Source organism: Acanthopagrus latus, chromosome 4 (genome assembly GCF_904848185.1).
Source record: "Acanthopagrus latus isolate v.2019 chromosome 4, fAcaLat1.1, whole genome shotgun sequence".
Classification (NCBI taxonomy): Eukaryota; Metazoa; Chordata; class Actinopteri; order Spariformes; family Sparidae; genus Acanthopagrus; species Acanthopagrus latus.
The window spans coordinates 14,977,437-15,000,150 of record NC_051042.1 but is presented as its reverse complement, the minus strand read 5'-3'; the positions used below and the strand labels follow the sequence as shown (position 1 = coordinate 15,000,150).

Sequence of the window (22,714 nt, the reverse complement as noted above, 5' to 3'; positions counted from 1 at the left end):
GGCAACCCATGATCGCAGACTCAACACGCATCCTCACACCACTGACCTGAGCTTAGCTGTGTCCTGCATGTGTGTGCATGTGTGTGCGTGTGTGAGCGGGAGTGTGAGTGATCCCCAGAAACCAGCAGCAGGATGGAGGATCTCAAGGAGAACCTGGGAACTTTGGATTGACGCCCGGGGATAACGCGCGGCTCGGCCTGAACCTCACCGGGGTTTCTCGTGGATTTATATATTTGGATGTTGTCTGTTTCCCCCTTTTCCCTTTTTCTTCTAGGCAGTGGGAATTTACGTTTGGCTTACAACTCCGCTGTTATTTGTGGCGTTCAAGATGCCATTCGCCAAAAGGATTGTGGAGCCGCAGCTTCTGTGCAGGCACCAGATCCCCAACGATGAAGGTCTGCTTTTCGAGGACCTGTGTGCCATCAGTAACGTGGTTCTGTCCCGGACCTTGCGACAGCTGTCCGACCTGGCCCGACACGCCTGCTCCTTATTTCAGGAGCTGGAGAACGACATCATCAGCACCAACCAGCGGGTCTGGGTCCTCCAGAACAAAATAGGCCAGATACAGCAGACCGCCAGTGCCCTAGACCCTAAAAAGGAGGCAGTGCGTAAGTAGAACACCACAAGTGTATAAACCCAGTATTAAAAAAAAAAAAAAAAAAAAAAAGAACAAGAAAAAACAAAAAAACAAAAAAAGAAACCAAGAAGAAACCATATTCTGATTTTACTCAATGTGTGATTTTTATTCATTCACGTCTTTCATGTTCATGCTTCGAAGGGCGCCCACCTCAAAATTATTTTTACCCAGCTGCACGCACGCATGCACGCACGCGGCCGCGCTCCCCCCCCTCCTCCTCCTCCTCCCCATTGAAATGTGTCACACGGTTGCATTTGCACATTTGGCCATCCAGTAACATCGAGACGCGTTTTCACAGCTCAGGGTGCTGTTGACTGCTCATTCATTTGGCGGTCCAGACTCGGATGTGTGCGTGCGCGTGTGTCGACGAGGGAGTGGGGACGTGTGTGTGTGTGTGTGTGTGTGTGTGTGTGTCTGAGAGTGTGTGCTCACAGGCAGCGCGCGGAGAGGAGCGGAGGGGCGTGTGTTGCCGCTGCATTGGCTCAGCCATCGCAGTCTCGTTACTGCGGGTAGCGCACACCTGAAGCATGTTCGGGCGGTGCGTTCAGGGCCACACTAATATAAGGGGTGGGGGCGGCTCGCTAGTTCGGGGGTGTGAATATTTCAAATTGAGCGTGGAGGGTGAAAAAAAAAAGCCTCTTTTTGAGACGTGTGTGCGTGGCTGCGTGCGTGCGTGTTGGGGTTTTTCACAGGCGACTCCCCGTGCGCCAAACCCACCCTTTCCACATGCAGCGGCACCAACACAGCATCAGTAATGAATCCAGATGTCGGTGTTGCGGGGGTAAATGTGGACAGATCGGGACTGGATCTTTCGGGGGATATCGCTGGAAAAAAAAATCGCCTCACGTGAGAAATAAGCCCGACTGGCATCAATGAGAGTCGCTGCAATCCCGTGTAACAGCGCGCTCTGAACGGCAGCTACATATTATTTATGTCCTCTGCAGTCCCTTCAGTGTGAGGCTTCTCCTTCCAGACGATCCCTTTTAGTGCTTTCAGTCCGATTGTGTGCAGCTGGATCCATCGCAGCTGTAGGTTATAATCTGGGACAATCAAAGAGCATTTTGGGGGCCTAAAGCTACTGTAGGCTCATGAGCTCCCTCTTTAGATTCAAGCCCCCCCCAACAACACACACAGACACACACACACACACACACACACACACACACACACACCAGAGCATATGTGTCAGCCAGGATGTCTTCATTGCATAAAACAGTGAGGCCTGTTACTGTTGTGGTCTGTTTACTGCTGCTGTGAGAAGGGTTGTTTTGCATTTCGTCCGGCAGGAAAAAGGGGACACACTTGTAATTTCTCGTGCTGAATCTCACACTTTGAAATTCTGAACCCCTTAAACCTGCCAGCGACGACAGACCCAGAAAAACCTGCCTGTCTGTTACACCTGTTGTGCTCAGAAAACCCTGAAATATTGATTTGTTGAGTGGATTGCGCCTCCACATCCCTGCAGCCTAGTCGAGACGTGCAAGATAAGTATCACATGGCACATGCTTTCCCATGAATTCTTGTGAATCTCAAACTGAAAAGTAGTGAGCTCACCAATCAAGATGTCGTTTGAGCGAACGCTTTTTTCTTGAAGCTGTTAGATGATTGTAATGGGTTTCCCAGGTAAGAAATTAGAAAAAAACGAAATTCCTGATACATAGAATTATACTTATGCTTCAGGATTTTCTCTTTTATTTTCTTCTCTCGTAAAAAAAGCGGTAGTTTTTACCTTTCAGGCCTCTCTTCAAAAGAAACCATGCGAGAGGATAAAATCCCGCCTTTTAAGTGTGTTGTCAATCAAAAATGTTGTCTGAGGCCTGTATCACTGTCAGCACAAACCATTGTTTTGGCAGAAAGTCTGTCCTGCAAAACACATGAAATTTTTGGATCTAAGCCACAGCGGCAGTCTGAAATGAAATCTGTTTTGGATTTCCACAGGTACTTCTCAGTGTGGACGCTCTGGCCTCTCAAATCAAAATCTGAAGTGTCTTTTGTTGGCTGTTTCTTTTTAAAAGTCTTCTCGAAATTCTACCTTTAAACATTATTTGGAGCTGCAGTCCCGTTTTCTGTAAACACAATGGGTCGAAGATGTAACATGTAGGAATTCTGCATTCAAACATCTTAAATCAACTGGAACTTTGTTATGTATTTTGTGGAGCTGTACACTTAAAATATCCCAAATTTCTCCAACGATGTTCAAACTCAGAGAATTCTTCTAGTCAACTCAAGGCTGATTTAGCCACCTGTCGGGCAAACAAAACTCATCTCAAAATAATTAAAACTTTAAAACCTTACTTCATCTATCAACATCAAGTTGAGTCACGTCAGATAGATTTTCATCAGCAATGGTAGTTGTTTGATGGTGTATTCCCCACAAACAAAGTTATCATTTGTGTTTATTTGGGTCACACATGCAGTGTTTACCGGCCTTAAAACAGTCAGATTTCTTTACTACATTAGCCATAAGCTGACAATAGTGAGCAACCTGCAACCTGCTGTAGTCAGGTTGATAAACAGGAGAGAAGATAGTCCACTTTTTAATCAGAAACGTTGAAAGGTCTTCTCTGAGCTCTCCTTCTGGGCAGCGACATTTCCCAGAATCCATCCAAGGGTTAGTGCAGACTTCACAACCCACCTTCATGGGTTGCTTTGATGAACACAAAGACGTGATTATCTATGTATGTTAACGGCGCAGCAACCCAACGTGAAGAATAAGAAATGGGGATTCACCATCCCGCTCTCCAAAACAATCAAGCTGTCATGTCGTGAAGCGGATCATTTATTTCAGCGTGACTACCAGTGGACGGTTGCTCCCTGTCCTGTCTTCCATAACACTCTGCTAGTAGCCGCCTGGATTCTGCTCAGCTGCTCTGACACACTTCCCAGAGCGTCCTGCCTGAGAAGCCTTTGTAGAAATCCGGTTTGAATTGCATTTCAAACTCCCTTCGACTGTGGCTCCGATCTGATTTGCGAAAATCTAATTTCGTGTGATTTTTTGGCTGTCTAGACTTTCTATAATCTATTTGGACACAACCTGAAATGCAAAAAAATCAGATTTGGGCTGGCAGCCTCAAACATGTCCACCATTGGCCAATTGACATGTTGCTGTTTTTGTCCTATTTAGGTTGTAAAAGTACGATTCAACAGTTATCAATCATATGTGGTACATATGTCTAAAGGTTTAGTAATACAACATCTGGGCTCTTTAGTCTGATCATGTATTTGTATTTTGGCTGGCAGATATTTGATTCAACACATTTTAAATGGAAAATAAGACAAAATGAACCTTTATTAATCCCACAACAGGGACGTTTGCAGTGCTACAGCAGCAAAGCGTAGTAGCAAAAAGCATCAGTAAAAAAGCAAGATATAAAAAGTAAGTAAACAGACTCAACAACTGAATTCACATTATTTCACATTAATATTGATATTGCACAGTTTAGTATACAAATTGAAAATACAAATAAGACGAAAATAAAAACAAAGTTGAGAAAATACTCTTTGGTTGTCTGCGTGGGACAGGGAGAGTCTGATTCCTCTGTAGACCAATGCTCATACTTGGATGCCCACCAAAGTTTTTGCTATTTTTATTCAGCTTTCAAAAGGGCTATTATCTTCTCTCTTGCTCTCAAATGGCAGCAATAACCCTGAGGAGCTGAATATCTCAGTGTGTACACACAGACTGAGATAAAATGTCAGTGACAACAGAGTTATCCTCGCTTCAGCGCAGAGTGTATCAAGATTCAAGGCAGTCAATATGGAGCTAACTTGGATTGATCCTGAACATGGCAGTAGGCCGCGTTCAGATGGTGTTGAGACACCTTTGTCTATCACATTCATGGAAAACAATGTGTTGTGTTGGAAATCCATCCAATAACTTGTTTGAACAATCTGTTCTAGTAGTCATCTCTTAGTACTAGCAGTAGTAGCAATAGTAGCTATCTATCGACACATGGTGTTAACAGTCAGAATCAAGTATAGTGCAACTTTCGGCTTGTTTGATGATTTTTTTTTTGAATGTATTGCAGTGGTGCGGGGAAATATGCACGTTTTTTCCCATTCAAGTCTACATCAACATTTATTCTGATACCTAACATCAAGTCTAAGATCATCAGTGCTACATTTAGGACTTAATACTTTGGGAAGTCCAAACATCAATTCTTAGTTTCAGGTGATTATACAATAATGAAGACATAATAATGATTGAGCATCTTAAACGTCAAGTGTATAGGGTTGAATTGTTTGGCAGGTTGTGTGGAATGCTGGTTACAGTTCTAATTCCGTTTTGGGTATCTACAGAAAAAAAAAGATATTAAATTTGTTATCACAGAGTCTAAGAAGACTGGCGAGTATTTATATGTGGGGGCTGTGTTCAGAGAATGTCCTGCTCTTTTGCTTTTAAAGATCGCAATTAAGTGCCTGTCAAAACAGTGGCAGCGTGGTTTTCTGTTGATCGACTGGTTGATTGGTAACTGTTTCAGCCAACTGATGGCTGACCACTGTCCCAGCATTAGTCAGACATTAGACACTAACATCATAAGAACAAAACTGGTGCAGTTTACTCCAGGCTTACCTCCAAACACAAAAGACTTGTTTGGATTTTCTACGTGTTACTGTAAGAGCACAATACACACGTGGTGGCCAAAATTTTAGTTTTTTTGTTGAAACATCTTGACAACTATCGCATAGATTGCTGATTGGTGCAGACATTTATGTCCACCGGAGGATGAATTGTATGAACCTTGATCAGCTGCTTGCATCAGCAAGTCAAAACAAGTTCCATGTTAAAAATAGCACATTTTGTTATAATGTACCTTTTGTCTGGCGTGACTTTGAGGCTGGAATTGAGTGGTAACCAACAACACAACAACCACACGGCATCCGTTGCTCGGTATCTGGCCTCGTTATTTGTCGTCGCATAATTATATTTTGTTGCGTAAATTAAGCTTAATTACTTACATGTGAAACTCTGCTAATACTCAGGAGTTCAGGGGCAAAATTACACACAGCATACACCGACTCATTGCACTGCACGCATGCACACACACACACACACGCGCAACGGAATGGATTCTAATGTAAAAATATTGGTCTGCAGCAAATATATTGTTCTGCTCTGGCAACACTGGCTTTTCCTAGTATGCCATTAAAGCAAATTTGACTTTGAATTTGAATTTGAGAGAGTATGGCCTGTGGCAGCGGGGGGACTGCTCTATCTCACTAGTCTGCATAGTAACAGGAGGGAGAGGGAGGCCTGCTTTAACCTTTCAGCTGAGTCAATCTCCCTCTCTCCCTCTCTCTCTCTCTCTCTCTCTCTCTCTCTCATACGTTTTAACTCTGTATCTTTTCTAGAAGAACCAGCGTTTTCGTTTGCATGCATCATACAGTTGAAACAGTTTGTTGTGGACAGAATGAAAAGAGAGGAGGATAGTGAGAGAGAGAGAGACTGAGAGCCAACAGTGCAATGTGTGAGCCTCAGTGGTGTGGAAGCAAATGTGTTTTTTTCTTTCTGTCTCTCACTCGCAAACACAGAAACGCTCCTGCAGTAAAAGCAGATGCAGAGACATATTTACCAACTTTATATTGTCCATCTGGCCAACAGGCTCATTCCGTTCGGTGCTTGTTTCTCCGTGTGGTTCGCGGGTCTGATTTCAACCACACGAGGCAGGTTAGGATGCACTCTGTCCAGGCACATCGTGTAGCCACACACACACACACACACACACACACACACACATCTCACACCAACAGCATCAATTCAGACGTTTTCCAAATCCAAAACGTGTGATGATTTGTGGGCTCTTGCGCGTCTCTCACAGCTTCTTTAGCGTCTCTGCCTCTGCCTCCATCTGTCTTTCCCTCCATCTATGCATATCTGTGTCCATTCTCCTCCTCCTCTCCATCCATACCTCTTCCCTCACTGCCCTACTTTCCCCACCATCATCTGCATGGAGAGACTTCTGCCTCTTGACAGCGTATTTAATGTTTAATGCACTTTGATTTCCACCCAGACACTTACAAGCCTGAAAGGAGAGGAGAGGAGGAAGAAAGTTTAATAACAGAGTGAAAAGGGGAGAGACAGAGAAAGATAAGGGAAGGCCATGGTTGTAAAGGCTTTCTGATGTGAAAGGAGAGGAAAAAATACATTCTGAAAATGGAAAATCTTGACAAGAATATTAAAGAGAAAGGCCTCCTTTTTTGTTTAAGCATGCCAACACTGAGCGTCTACAGCCATACTAGACATGTCACACTGCTGATTAACATGTAATGTTTACCATATTTCCAACTGTTTACAACCCCCAATCACATTTGGTCTGAGTTCTGCCATGACATTAATGGTGCTATTATTATGGATGGGAAAAAATACTGACATGGAAATATATCATATGAGAGATTAATTTACACAGAATATAGGGAGCCATAGTTGTACATTTTAGCTCCAGAACCGTCCTGCACTTCAGTGACAGTTATTGTAAAGTAGCATTAGATGATCGTCCTGCTATGTATCAATTATCGCAGAATATTTGTATTGTGATACTAATGCATTCAAGGGGAATGCATTTTGTATTATATTGTATTGTGATTTACTCCGTCACCGCCTTTTCGACTAAGGCTGTTCAGGTGACCAGAGACACAGCTGCGAGTAGAAGAGGTTGGTGTGTTTACTGGGAAAAGGACAGCGGGCAATCTGCTCTATCACCACTGCTGGCGATGCAGGCATGCAAGTGTGTGAATACTCACAGTGGTGTGGGCTGCTTGTATAGATCACTCACATTTTTTGTCCAGTAACTGACCTCTTTTCAAGTTTGAGGTGTCGATCAACACTTTTACAGACATTAAAATGGTGATATATAGGTATGATGATTTTTCGGCTACATGGCTTTTTTTTAAATACAATAAAGGGAGTGGCTATCGGGACAAATTGGTATCCAGGCTGTTGTGAAAGCACTGACTCAAGCTCTCCCAATACATCCTTGCCCACAGACAGACTGTAGCACAACAGTAAATAACAGGATTTACAGGGACCTTCGGTTCTCACCTACAGTGGGCAGAAACCACAATGCTCAAAAAGTGTCATCCCCTTAATGTCTTGTGCAACTTCTATGGCAATATGCTCTTTAGATTATATTTGTATGTTTAATCCGTGGGGCGATCCAAGCCCTTCGGAGGAGTTTTGATGTAGAGACCATCATCTCCACTCCGATAAGAACCATTAGGCCATTTTTTTTAAAAGAGACCATTCATTAATGTGGGCAGTGAGCCACTCTGCCATGGTAGCACACTGACTTCTGTGTGCACTGGATGAGCAGCTTTAACTAAAGTGAACAGACACCTCATTTTTATGTTTAATACATGCATGGGTGTATCCAAGTGAAAGTGGCTCATCCTCTGGTGAGCACGAATGTACTCATTAGTGTGATTAAATGACTGCACTAACACAGCATATGTGTTGATAATCTTGAGACAGAAATTTAGAGCCACTTCGTCAACAGTGTGAAGATAGCATGTCATACATAGAGTGAAGGCAGTAGTAGAAAAGCCCACGGAAGGGCTAAAGTTGGGGTAATCCTGCCTTATTTCTCTGCATTTATTACCCATCTTGTTTTGCTGTGTTTATAATGACAGAGTAAGAGAGAGAATCACACAAACTTCCTCGACCAAATCAAAGCATATGGTCAGCATATGTCCACTTAGGTTACCACAGAAACATGTGGGCACGACATGTGGGGAGGTCACGAGAGAGGGATGTGATGACATTGCGTGCTCAGGGATGTAAACCTACACTGTTGCACATTTTATTATTACGAGCACAAGACAACGGAGCACCCAGCTGAAGCTCCGCTTGATTTACACACAAACACTATTCTCTTATGTCATGGAGAGTAAAAATCATCACTGCAAGTTTTCTGTTCTCATGGCCTAATTACCTCTATGCTAATTTGGGCTAAAGTGATTCCACTGCCTCATATACAGTAACACACACACACACACACAGAGTTGACATGCTTTCGGATACAGTAAGTCGTCCACCAGCAGCAGGTAAACACTCGCATAGCAGTCCACACAATCACACTCGCACGTGAAAATACACACTTGCACAGGGGGCGTCGCATGCACACACAACCCGCTGAACTCTATCGAGCCTCTTCTTTTGGTCTCTCATGTTATCATTTGAAATTCCGCTTTAAGTGCCCCTGTCTCTGTTGCTGTTGCAGCCTGCTATAAAACATGCATGCAGTGCAGAACCGCTTGGTCTGTACATCACAGCACTCGGCCGGCTGGATGGCGGGCGTGCTGGCTTTGTGGAGATGATTCCTCGTCTGTGAAAGCTGGCCCCCGGCTTTTTTTTATGTTGTCGTAGCTCTGCTATAGCTGAGCAGCTATGCCAGAAATAAACAGATCCACCTCAAATTTTGTATCACTCGTATCATCAAGGACAGAATACTGGCCCTATCCATCCAAAAACATGAAAACGGGTATATGTATTGTATTTATTATTGTTATATTTATTGTTATGTGTTGATGTCACATTCACGTGCAGTCAACAAGGCATTTAAAAAAAAAAAAAAAACAAGTCTAAATTGCGCTCCTTATCTGGAGATAGTGATTGCAAATGTACTTTAAAATGACAGAATCAGGTGCTGGTGACACTTTTTTGCTTTACACTTGTTTCCTTGTTAAACTTGACACTTACAGCTCAGTTTGCTGCCCCTTTTAGTGTGTCTGTGTGTGCATCCAATATGTCTTTCCATGCATAAATGCCTCCCTGATGTGTGTGCATGCACATTTGTGTGTCAGCCTCCTGTGACATGCTAAACTGAACTGTCCTGAACTGCTTTCATCTCTGTCTGGAGACCCCATCATCATCACTATTCCCCCAAAAACCTTTGACAGATGGCTGGGGACCAAACAAAAAAGGAAAAAAAATGCAACTCAGCAATCTCTCTGGGTCAGTGTGTGTATGTGTGTTTGCGTGTGTGTGTCTCCGTCAGTGTCTGTGCACTGAGTGGACGTCTCTGTAATGTAGTGACTTCAGCATGTTGCATAGTGTTCAGTGCTCTAATTCCAGAAGCAGCAATGAGTAACTCTTGTCCTCATGTAATATTACGTAACGATAGACCTCAAGAGTCACTGCACTCAGGGGCAAAGAGACTGACAGAATCACATACATAGATGTTGTCTGTTCTTTAGGAAATATCACATTAACAGAGTCACTAAAGGTTTGCACTTTGAAATGACAGTGTATCTTGCGTTTAAACAATATAAAAAAGGTTCATCATTAGCTCCAAACTTAATTGCTCCATGTTGGCAAACAAAATAAACTGTTGGTGAGTGGCTTTACTTGAACAGTAAACAAGGTTTACGCTTGTTCCAACGTGATAATAGTATTCGAGGGGAGCTGAAACAATTAACTGATCAACTGCAAGTTAAACAGTATCAATTTCCATAATACATTTTTAAAAATTTCAACAGAATATCTTTGTGTTTTGGACTAGTTGACTTGAGCAAATTAAGGCACGTGTACATTTTTTAAGACCCTTCAGCCAGTAAAAAAGATACAAGGAGTTGTGCCAGTTGGCCGATACTGACACTGACAACAAAGACTTAGATTACGCACCTGAGTTCTAGCTGACTTGCATCTCCCGCTATTGGGTGACATACTGTGAGTTGGGCGGTGCTTGGTTTTGGCTCTGGGTTCCATTTTGAGACATAACGGTTTGGTTTATCGTTCATCAGCAAAACTTATACAGTGTGTTCAGAGTTTGGTCAGACGCCTCCCACTCGATCCAAGACAGAGGGGGATGACTTTCTCAAAATTGATAGAAGTTTGTATTTACTACCAAAATTGTAGTGATAGAAAGCTGGTTGAAAATGTAAATTTAAGTTGATCTTGGACTAACACCTATGGATTAAACAAAGATTCTGAGATCAGTCATCTGATCCACTTTGTACTGCCTGTTACCACTTCTTCACCCTACCACCTGAAAAATGTAGTGACAGAAACTGCCCCTGCCATCGCGGTGCCAGTGGTTTGTTTCAGCTTGAGGTTTAAGCCAAAACTCCATTCAGAAGGTATTATTAACTTCAAATGAAAAGCCTGTAAATGAAAGCATTTTTGAATTGAGATATATTTACAGTTTTATGGATGGCCAGTCATAGTAGACAGACAAATAGACTTCCATTCTCTTCATCTCCCTCCCTCACTCACTCAGTGATTTCCTCTCAGCATCACAAGAAAGTCCCACGCAGAGGCTCTCACAGACGGACGCTTTTGTACTTCACAGGGGTGCTGTTGGCAACGAGCAGTCATGTTAAAACAGACAGAGATAAAAAGAAAAGAGTAATGCAGGAGAGACCGAAAAGAAAATACGAATATGTGGAAAAACTTGAGTTCATGATGAGTGTGCACAAAAGAAGGGCCAGTTTTTGTTCATCTGAACATAAGACACGATCGCCATGAACTTAAGCCTGATTACCTTTGTTTCTTACACCAGATTAAATTAGATCAACACACTCGAACTTGTGCCTACAGGTTTTTTGTAGACAAAGTTATTTCTCTTTTGGCTCAGCAGGACTGTTATTACTACTCCTATAGCTGGAATGACCCGAGCTGTCAGTTATTGTAGCCTGGTATTAGCAGATGTCAAAAATAGGATGGGAAGCCAATTATATCAATAACATCGGGGCCATGTGCTTTAGCAGGGTTCAGAATATGGACAGCAGAGATTATGAGTATCAGCTGGGGATTTAGGGGCAAGGTGTTGACGGTTGAGATCATTTTCAACGGACGAGCTTCTGGGTGGACTTAGTCAACTCTCAGCGTAAGATGGAAACAGATGGAGTCAGAAAAAAAGCTTAGGAGGGGTTGTCTGCCGCTTGTTTTAAGGACTGAGCTGCTCTTAAGGAGTTCCTTAGAAACAGATTGTCTTTTGTAAGAACCTTAGTGTGCCATAAAGAAGAGCCAGGCTAATTGGACTACTAGCAACCCCTGCCTTGAAAGGTCAACATGCTCACCACACTGTGCAGGCATGTGTGTTTGTGTGTGAGAGAGTGCACATTGTGCGGCTGTGTAGTTTGTGAGCACGCGTTGTAGACGAAACAAAAATTTTAAGCCCACTTCTGTCGAAATTAAAAACAGATCTGTGCTCGTTAAAGAAACTTGCGATTGGTTGAATTCCACGGCTGATGCAGTGTATTAAGGCGAGGTAAATTAATCCAATTTCACAGCGGGCTGGTGAGAGGTGAGGACAGCCGAGCCAAGGCTGCACTAATTAGCCATATATCTGTCACTATCAATTGTATCAGGGAGCCTACCAAAGCCAACCACTTTCCTCTGCATCGCACACAAACACAGACATATATGTACACACACTCACACACATGCAGCGATCCCAAACAGGAACTTCCTTTTTTTAAAAAACAAAAAAAACAAAAAACAAGAACTCTAATATCAGAATATACGTTCCTGAGCCCCACACAAGCGCTGCGGTGAGGACTGACACAGCAGTGTGAGTATGTACTGTGTGCAGGCTTTGTATTCTCGTTGTATGTCCTGCTTGATGAGCGCGCTAATGTACCTCTGGATGACAAGCCAGAGATGCGTTAGCTGAACGCTGCAGGCAACCACAGCTGTTACAGAGGAGAGGAGGGGAGGGGAGAGCAGAGGTTAGGTGAGGATATTAGGGGGGAATGATTGACTGGAAAAAACTGTTAAGCTGTACAGTAAGGTCAGAGATGTGCTCGCTTTTAACTGCACCTATGCGTGCGCAGAATGGCTGCCTCGCGTATCCGAAACATGCTAATGACAGTAAAACTCTGTCGCTAAAAAGCGCAGGTCGATGGCAAGCCAGTGGAAAAGTGAGTATTTCTCCAGCCTTAAAAGATGAAGAGTCTACAGACATGCTAGCAGCTCTGTGAGGATGTGCTTGGACACTTGCCAACATGCCTGCAGTGACGACGTAAAAGTGCTTAGCAGCCACTATCTTTACCATGTCCGCCATCTTAGTTTGGTGTGTTAGCATGCTAATTCTATCCTACAGCTGGTGGCCTTAAAGGCTCCTCTGTTGTATTTTTATGCTGTGCTGAGAACTTGTCGGTTGTTTAAGGTAACAGACTCCATTTTGAAACTAAAGTTGCTACTGCTCTCTGTCAGCGTGAGAGATTCAAAGGCCAACTTAAAACATTATTTTCGAGGGGACAACTGACTTGGTGTTCACCAAAGGTATAACAGTCAGTCCTAACTGGAACATGAATGTTTGAGCCAAATTTGATTGCAAATAATTCAAAAGTTGTCCAAAAATATTCTCTAAAAGCCCCAATGTCAACTTGATTATGGGACTAGACAAAAAGTTGAGGGATCATTAAGGTTCATCCGCTTACCGTGAATTTTGGTACAAAAACTTGCCGATGAATTTTCTTCTGGTATCGCTAGTGGAAAAGTCAGGAGATCAGCAGATTCATCTGCTGGGCACCATCAACATTTTCAACAGATTTGATGACAATCCATCAAATAGCAGTTGAGAAATTTCAGTCTGTACCAAAGAGGCATCGTGATCGTCAGGCCAACTGTCAGGCTAAAAACTGGGAGAATCATATCCACGGTGAGGAGAGGTCGGAGAGACATTTTTCCAATATTACACAGTACTACTACTCCAGATACAACATGTGTAAAATAATTACAGTATCCTGACAGATTCTGCTCCCATTCTATGATCCAGTAATTATCACCACACAGTCGAATAATTACAGTAGCAAGAAATTACAATTAACCAATTGTGCGACTTACTGGGGACTTCCCAGCACTATTGTGTGTCTGCGTGTGTGTGTGTGTGTGTGCGTGCTTTACCCAGCAGATTACTCCACTGAGGCCAAGTCCCTACAGATGACATGCGATAGCAGATTAATAGCCTAACATATTAAAGTCACAATCCCTATTATTTCCCCTTGTATCGGTGCTTAATCAGTTAATATCTAACAGCTGAGGACTTCTTCACCACTCGCTGCTCCTCTGCGTCAACCTTCAGCATAATCGGAAATTAATCACAGTAAATTGGCATATGGTTCATTTTTTATGTTCAGTTGTTTTCCTGTTAAGGGCATTATGTAACTAAATGCGCTCTAATGTAAATCGAGGCAAGTCGAGAACATTTCATACAAAAGGCATTACAAAGTGCTTAACATAATGCTTTAGAAATGAAAGTCAGTTGTCGAATATCATTCACAGCAGAAATATGTAAAGACAGCATTGGGAAATAAAATGAAACCAAAACCAAATATGAGTAAATGTACTTAGTTTTATTCTGTTTCAGTTTAGTTTTTGTTTTTTAATTCCATCAAATCAGGGAAAATGGATCTAGACCAACTTTAAATGGTGTTTGGAGGAGCCTGTGTGTTTACATTCCATCGTCACAGACAGGCAGCAAACATAAGAATAGTCATTATAATGAGCTTAATTTCTACTGCACAATTTATTCAAACAATGCATTGCAACTTTATTATAAATATAGGGAAAACAATTCAAGTTGATTTTGTGCTAATTGTTTCCTTTAAATTCCTAATAGTAAAGAGACTGACAGAGTTTCTGAAAAAACAAGCTGAAAGTTTATTTCTTAAATTATATGTCATATTTGTAATAAAAGCCTGAAATAGTTGTTCATAGAAGAGAACGTTTATTGTTTAATGTAATGTACCCAAAAACTTGGTCGAGGACGTTTTTCAGGACTGATTGTGGTTTGTGGTTCACCGAAACTGATGATAAGCTGTCTTATTCATCAGGGAGACTATGAGTGGTTTAAATCCTTCCCAGCAGCACAGGATACATCTAATAATGGACATTATTATTTATTAAGTATTTTTTGTGCCGATATCAACATAGTAGCAATAAATACACACTATTATAGGCCTGTCTTGACTATAGGTCAATTATGAAAGCAATGTATTACAACCCATATTTACTTTTATTTTAAGGCAGCAACTTCTAGCCGTTGTAGTCATGAGGGCTGCAGAGAAGGAAGCGAGGAGAAGTAGTAGAGCAAAAAGTATACATAGGGAGGACATCAGGGAGGGATGGTAGAGGAGAACAAGCACAGCACAATTTTTGACTGGTTGCCATAATTCATAATAAAAATAAATAAATAAATCAAGAGCTGCACATACAGTGATACTGGCAGATTCAAACCAAGTGTCCATGGCGGGGTAAACCAGACCTTTAATCCATGCGTGTTAAAGTAAAGCGGAGCCATATGGTTTGCGGTGGATCAGAAGCAGTGATCCCGAGGATGATACTGCCCCAGCTGAACCTTTGTGCACCGCATTTACACCATCTGATGTTTATCGTTGCAGCGTGGTCACAGCCCTGATAGCACTGATCTCGCACAATCACATCGCTCATTATCACAAATGGAAACAGCTTATGCATGTTAATGTAGCTTCGACATTTTGGCGCTTACACCAACATTGCAGTATCAAGAAAGCAAAAACGATGTCTACATGAGGGATGGTCTCTTTTCCTCATGTTTCTCAAAGTGAGATCTCTCACGAGAAGAGGCCAGACCCTTTTTTCTCTTTGTACACAGATGTATAAAAGATTTCATACAAATACACTAAAACATTTACACGCGTGAACCCACACACAAACATTGGTACGACGTGCTCAGACAAACACAGAGATGCACAGATCCATGACCAAGACTTGGATGTCCCACAGAACCTGGCCTTCCTCTCATCCTCGGGATAAAAGGGGAGATAATGCATTATACATTTTCTTCTCTCTTCAACGGCTCATTATGGTACAGTCAGAGGCTGTGCCTGAAAACAGGTCGTTTCTAATGAGACGAAGCTTGCTACATAACCTGTTCACTATCATTCGAGTGTAACTCTGAAATGGTTTTCTGGGTGTGTCGTTGCCTGCTTGTCCCGTCCCGCAGAAATGCCACTGATGTTCACTCACAATGACCGGATGGGCTTTTCTTTTCTTTTTTCTTTTTTTTTTTTGCAGATGTTTCAGAGCATTTTTTCCCTCAGCATTTAGCTTCTGTAATTTTAGAATAAATGTATGATTGCAGTGTAAAGAGGGCTAATAATTTATACCCCCTCAGCCTATAGGCTGTCAGGATCTCTCTCTTTCCATGCAATGCACTGAAGAGGTGAATCCAGGTAAAAGCCATTAATCCTCCCTGATTTAGTACAGTAAGTCTATACCCATCGCAGACGTAGATAAAGAGAAGTTGATGAATCAGGAATGGATTTTTAAACTTTAAGGATTATTAAAATTAACATTATGCAGAATGGGCTGCTGCTCGGTATCAGGGACAGGGTATTTAGTTTAACCACCGACTATCTGTGTGCAGCTGGGTTGACCAACATAGATGATGGCTTGAGTGTATATACCAGAAGTTACCTGAGACTTGTGCTATAATGGGGGATATCCCGACGCAATGAAACGCAACACTTATGAAACTTGCCGGAATCACAGTGCGGCAGTGGTGGTGGATCAGCATCCAGGGTTTTCACTGAGTGTGTGTTTAGGTGGAGGGAACATCAGAAACGGTGTTTAAGGTTTGGAAGATTTATTTTCAGTTTGCGAAACAGTCACAAAAAGAAATCAATAGGATTTACCTTGGTTAAGGTGAGGGAGCGATCGTGATTTTTGGTTTCATGTTAATTAGCGACAGATTGGGATTTTGGGCATATGTTAATCAAAATCAGTTTGTGAAATAATATAGAAATTAAATCTTTTGGCTTTGTGTAAAATGGACATGCTTATTCCATGTAAAGTGTCCATTTTGGTGTCACAAAACCAAATAGATAATATGTGCACGTGTGTGTGAATCCTATGGAATAACATATGATAAAAATGATATGTTTCACAAACTGCTGTGATACTGGGTCGGTTCTACATGATTCTGTGGATTATCTTTTCCCCTAAAAACATTTTTGAAGTCTTGAGGCAGAAGCTTACTCAGGTCATGCCGCGTTGATTCTGATTTCTCTCCTGGATGTGTATGTCGTCAGTGTTCTGGAAAGTTTCAAAACCATATGAAATCAACTTTTGCCACTTGCAGACTGTTAGAACATCACTTTAAAGTTGAAAGTTCTCACAATATTTCACTAGATTAAATAGCTGAGGGGATGGACACTTGAAATAGGGAGTGTCTCAAGAAATGGAAATAAATAGTTGAACTTAACTCTTAAGATTGCATGTATGACATCTCCTGCTAAAACATGCTCTTTTCCAAACCCACCTGAAGCTAACAACACTGTCACAACATAAAATTGAAAATTGAACCTTAAGAAACACAATGTTGCAACATAAAGACATTTAGTTATGAGCTGCTTTTCTTTACTCTGCTATGATTCTGTAGTGGCCTGCCTTTGTGCTATTTGGCAACTTACATTAAAAGAAGCATCTCAGCTGTCAATGTTCATCTGCTTTTCCAAATACTGAGACCAACAGCGTCTCTCCATACACACTCATGGCTAGACTCCATATGGTTGGAGTTTAGTAAGTTTATGTTCTTAAAACTGGGGTGATATGTAACCAGGGCTATGGTTTCAAAGCCTTTGAACAGATTTAGACTGTAAATACCTTGCTTAACTCCACGGTAAACAGATAGATTGGATAGGACTGACACTGATCTCATTATGTAGTGTCCTTTCGCAGGAGAAGCAGAATTGAGAGCAGGATTGAGAGCAGGATTGAGTTTACAGCCCGTTAATACAGCTGCATGAAAGCGTACTGCTGGGAGCTCAGATGTTTTTCCTTTTGCTTCACTTTTGAGTCCCAGCATTCAACATTTCATACTTGTGTTTGAAATGTTTTCACCTGAGCTGGTTCTTATTCATGCTTCTGACTGATGTGTTTGTTGTGACCCACATGTATGGTAAAACATAAATTCTGTAATACTTTATTTGCACATGTTACATCTTGAGGTCTATTGATGAAGAACACGGCAAAGATTTTTGTGATGTGACCATTTGCGACAAACAGTGACTTGCCAGTGACCGTCACAGTCTGATTGAATTGAAGGAATTAAAGTGACATTCTTGAGCACAAGGACAGTTTAGTGAATACACCCTTTCTATTTGTGTTATTCAATATCTGCTGTACTAACACTTGTGCAGCTATGTTTCCAATCTCTTCTTTTACTTCTTGTGATGTGAAATTGAATTCCAGTTTAGGGCTGTTAGCAAAGTAAGCACTGCATTTAATATCTGTAGCAGATGGTAATGATTTTATAACCTTTAAAATCACAATTTTTAACACTTTACCTAATAAGTTCTGAGTGGATCTGATAGTTATCCGATCTAGGAAAGTTCAAGAAGCATTCAAAGAAACGTTTTTCAAAGAGAAAAAAATCATCATTCAGTATTCAGTTGTTTAAAAAGGTATAATTGCATCCTTCTCTGCAAACTGCACAGGTTATCTTTACACCTGGTGTAGTCTAACTACATCAGTGAGCAGTCTACAGACAAAAGCTACTGTCTGAATACATCAGTGGTTGTGTCCTTGTGACAACGGCAGCAAGCAGAAGAAGAAGGTTACACATTCAGTGGTAGTGTCTTTCATAGCATACAACAGGATTAACATCTTAACAAATATGCAGTATATAGATATGTGGTTGCCAGTAGTCCTTTTTCTTTCTAATTTCAGCAGTCCTAAAGGCCACACTGACCTCAGCTGCCCTGGTGACTGATGCTTTCTAGATTCCTTGATCAAACCATCTGCCTTCAACATTGCAGATGACGTGCAGCATTTAAGCTGCTTTTTTACTTACCGCTTTCATGTAACTAAGCTTCCAAGTGAGAACACTTGAACTGTCTTGAATATTTTTCAAATTAAGAGTCTACCGAAAGTAATTTAGGCCGAAAGTGTTTTTGCCATTAACAGAAAAAAAACGCAGTTAATAAAAGATTTGATTACTAGATTTTTTTTTCATTCCAATTTTCTATACATATTTCAAAAATGTCATTATTGGAAATTAGTTGCAGCCCTAATTGGAAAGTTTATTCTTTATACGAAAATCTAATCAAGATCCACTTTGTGGCAGTTGTGGAGCATTCGATCGTGTTGGCAACCGTGCAAACTCTGTCTGCTGAGGATCATAATGTGATATGATTGCAAGTACCAGAACAGCTACTAAATTGACCTCACGGTGAGATTGCTGCATCTGAATTCAACGACAGGAATGAACTTTCAGTCTTCAAACTGTTAGTCTCAAGATTGTCAGTTTATCAAATTCAATGCAGCAGAATCAGAGAGTTCGTAGCCAAACTTGACCTCCAAATGCATCTGAACTGCTGATGATTCTGTTGCAGATTCAGGTGCGTTATGCTCGCCTCAAGAAGTGATGAGGAGTGAGCTGGCTAAAGACGTCTATTAAGTTAACTTTTTTTCACTCCAACTCCACACCCTGAGATTTTCATAATTTTGTAACTTTAGACTTTATATTTATTTCAAGTAGCATCACGTGAGGCAATTTATCAATTGCATGCATTTTTCAATTTCATTAAAGCCTATATGGACAAGAAATCATCCAAAAAAATGAAATCTACAATTCAGCGCGATTACTCTGTGTTCAGACAAACTGACTCGACAGTGGTGAGAATGTTTTGTCCGATACTTAAAGACTTTCAAAGCTGCGTTAATCATTCCTAAACATCATGGATACTTTCATATGTAGCATGCCCCATTTTATTCCACTGACATCTACTCGAACTCTCAGGGGATTAAATGTGAATTAAATCCCCTCTTGGGGTTTAAATCTGTGGTTGTATTTCCATCTCCTTCAAAGCTGTCAGAATTGTTCAGTGAATTCCAAAGATGATTACCCATGTGGCCATCCTCGGCCACAGCTTCCTAGACTAACACTGCTCACTTTGTTTGCTCACATTTGTCTAGTTTTAATATGGATAAGACAATGACGGCACATTTATTTAGGTGTTAGGGTGGTGTGTAGTTCTGTTCAGTGCAGCAAAGACTGTCATTTCATGTGCTTCTTCTTCCTCTGTTACCATCCATACGATATATTGCCAAAAGTATTCGCTCACCTGCCTTGACTCACATATGAACTTAAGTGACATCCCATTCTTAATCCATACGGTTTAATATGACACTGGTCCACCCTTTACAGCTATAACAGCTCTTCTGGGAAGGCTTTCTACAAGCTTTAGGAGTGTTTATGCGAGTTTATGACCATTCTTCCAGAAGCGCATTTGTGAGGTCACACACTGATGTTGGATGGGAAGGCCTGGCTCTCAGTCGGCGTTATAGTTCATTCCAAATGTGGCAACCGCCAAACCCAGACTCGTCCATCAGATTGCCGGATGGAGAAGCGCAATTTGTTACTCCAGAGAACGTGTCTCCACTGCTCTAGAGTCCCGTGGTGGCGTGCTTTATGCCACTGCATCCAACACTTTACATTGCACTTGCTGATGTATGGCTTGGATGCAGCTGCTCGGCCATGGAAATCCATTCCATGAAGCTCTCTACGCACTGTTCTTGAATTAAAAGGCCATAGGAAGTTTGGAGGTCTGCAGCGATTGACTCTGCAGAAAGTTGGTCACCTCTTCTCACTATGTGCCTCAGCATCCGCTCCGTCATTTGAAAAGGGCATCAGCTAATCCTACACAACCCACTTAACTGGACTGACAGATCAACACACTTTATGTTGTATAATCACAGATAATTGCCTAGTAAACAGCAAAAACAAGCCCACCAATTTTAAGTGACAGATGAGTATTAAAGGGGTGGCTCAGGGAAACAAAAAACACGTTTCTCGTAGCAGGGCAACACCATGATCGTAGCTCTGTATCACAGCTGATATTTGAACACGCACACAAACATGACTGCAGCGATTACACAGTAGCAGCATCTCATTCACAGTGTTAAAACCAGATGAAATAGAAGTTACTGGGATGTAACTCCAGGTCCATGGGTACATTGGCACAACACACTGAGCAGTTTTCACATGATCTACTCTATGTGGTTCTGAGTGGATCATCTAGAACAACAAGAACTGTTGTTTCTGGAAAGAGATGTTGCCGAGAGCTGTGGCATCTGTTGGTGCTGCACTGCAGGTTTGCTCACACATGACCCAACAGTGACGTGTGTACCGGAGCCTCGTCGTACAGTATGGTCACAGTTTTGGTAGTTTTGGCAAGAAAAGATATGTTAGTTTTGGAATAAAAATCATGGTTTGGGTTCAAATCATTACATTATATGTCACTTACATTACAAAAGAACCTATGTTAAGTATGTGCTGTTACTTCACTACATTAGTAACTTGTAATAGTAATCTAAGGAGGACAGGCTGTGAAATTGATGAACCTATAGAGAAACATTCCCTGAATTTGTAGCTCCCCTCAGCTTCACTGTGCTTTATAGTGAGTTTCAGCTCATTGTCTAGCGCTCGGACCCACAACTTTAATATCATGGTTCATTCACACCCCTCTTATGCTGTTGATTTTAGCTGCAGCTGAAATCTAAAAAAAAAAAAAAAAAAAAAACACTGTACACATTCTGCTCATCACAAAACAGCAGACAGAGCTAGTGATTAGGTGATGAACATACTGGAGCATTTAGCAGTAAAAAGTCAGATATTTTTTTTTTTCCCAGGAGCTGATGGAGACTAATAACATAGCAAAAAGAAAGTACACAAAATCACAAAATTACCCCAAATAAATTATAGCGTTGCTTCATGTCTGTTGGAACTGGTTCCTAACAAGTTCACCACTTCAGAAAAAAAGCACTTTACCAGGCGAACTTTGAGTTAAGAATATTTCATCACACGGTGCTGATTGGCTAATAGCCATTGGTATTTGGTCAGCTGAGGAGGTGGTGCAGACACAATGCAATCATCACAGTTGGTTGGCCGCCGGGATGCAGTCGTGTTGAAGGGCAGAGAGAAGAAGAAGGGGCGAGGCAACAAAGAAGGATTGGTGAAGGGAACAAGAGATAAAAGGATGGCAGGGGAAGAAGATGACAGAAAGAGATAGAAGGGAAGGAAACTGTAACCATTGTACAGTGTGTGTGTGTGTGTGTGTGTGTGTGTGTGTGTGTGTGTGTGTGTGTGTGTGTGTGTGTGTGTGTGTGCATGTGTGCGTGTGTGTGAGAAAGTGAGAGACAGAGTATGTTATGGATGTGAGGGGGCAGTGTGTAAGAGAAGAGCAATAAGGCTGGGGTTCCTTGAGGAGACTCACTCTCACTGTCACATCGATCAGACTACAACATCACAAACACTCACGCACCCAACACCCTCTCTTCTCTTTCTGCGCTCTCATTAAGAGCTTTATGGAAAATATAGAGAGAAAGCGAAGCTCTGATGCTGTATTGAATTCAATAGATTTGTTTTCGCAATATTGTTTGGCCATATTGAGATACACGATATACATCTTGGTATTTTGAAATCGCCTCAAAAGCACCGCATAAATCCTCAGACAGGGTGACATAATCAAATATCACAATATTTGTTTTTAACCATGTTCCTCAATAGTGATACTACAATGCTGTTATAGGAATGACTATGTAATGTGAATATATCGACTAAGTGGGTAAAGGGAGGTGAACAATCTGGTAAGTTCAGAAAATATTCAATTCACTGTTATGCAAACCAGGAAAAGACAACATTTACGCCACATCACGATGCATTTATCCAAATTCAAAGACGATATACAGAACATCTCTGCAGACATTTGATGTCATGAGCCAGACAACAGAGTGCTGCACACTGTCCAAAAACAACACTGTCATGTGTTTATTGTAAAAACACAGACCAATCTTAGAGGAGCAAGCTGCCACCTTTCGTATCGAAGTGCACAGATGCTGCATTCGTTAAAGCACCATTATGTAGAAATTGGCACTGATTTGTGTGATTTGGCACCCCCCACAGTTTAAGTCATGGGATAATATACATTTCCCTATATGGAGCCAATTTTTATCATTCATCACTGACAATAAGCTTTAAAATTGATATGTTGATCAGCCCTATAATGACTGAATATGTGGCTTGGGAGCTGTCCTCACTGGGGACAAAGAGAGCCATGTTACGGTAGTTCTTTCTTAAAAGGTTAATAAAA

At 41.6% G+C, this 22,714-nt stretch overlaps 1 protein-coding gene across 2 annotated transcripts in view; it reads left to right on the top strand.

The window, feature by feature from the left end:
- The window catches only part of nhsb (Nance-Horan syndrome b (congenital cataracts and dental anomalies)), a 53,522-nt gene continuing 30,808 nt past the window's right edge, over positions 1-22,714 (top strand). For both annotated transcript variants that reach the window (XM_037094213.1, XM_037094212.1), the window contains exon 1: positions 1-608. In XM_037094213.1, the coding sequence (XP_036950108.1) occupies positions 329-608 (280 nt within the window). In that variant the 5' untranslated portion in view covers positions 1-328. The remainder of the gene's footprint in view (positions 609-22,714) is intronic.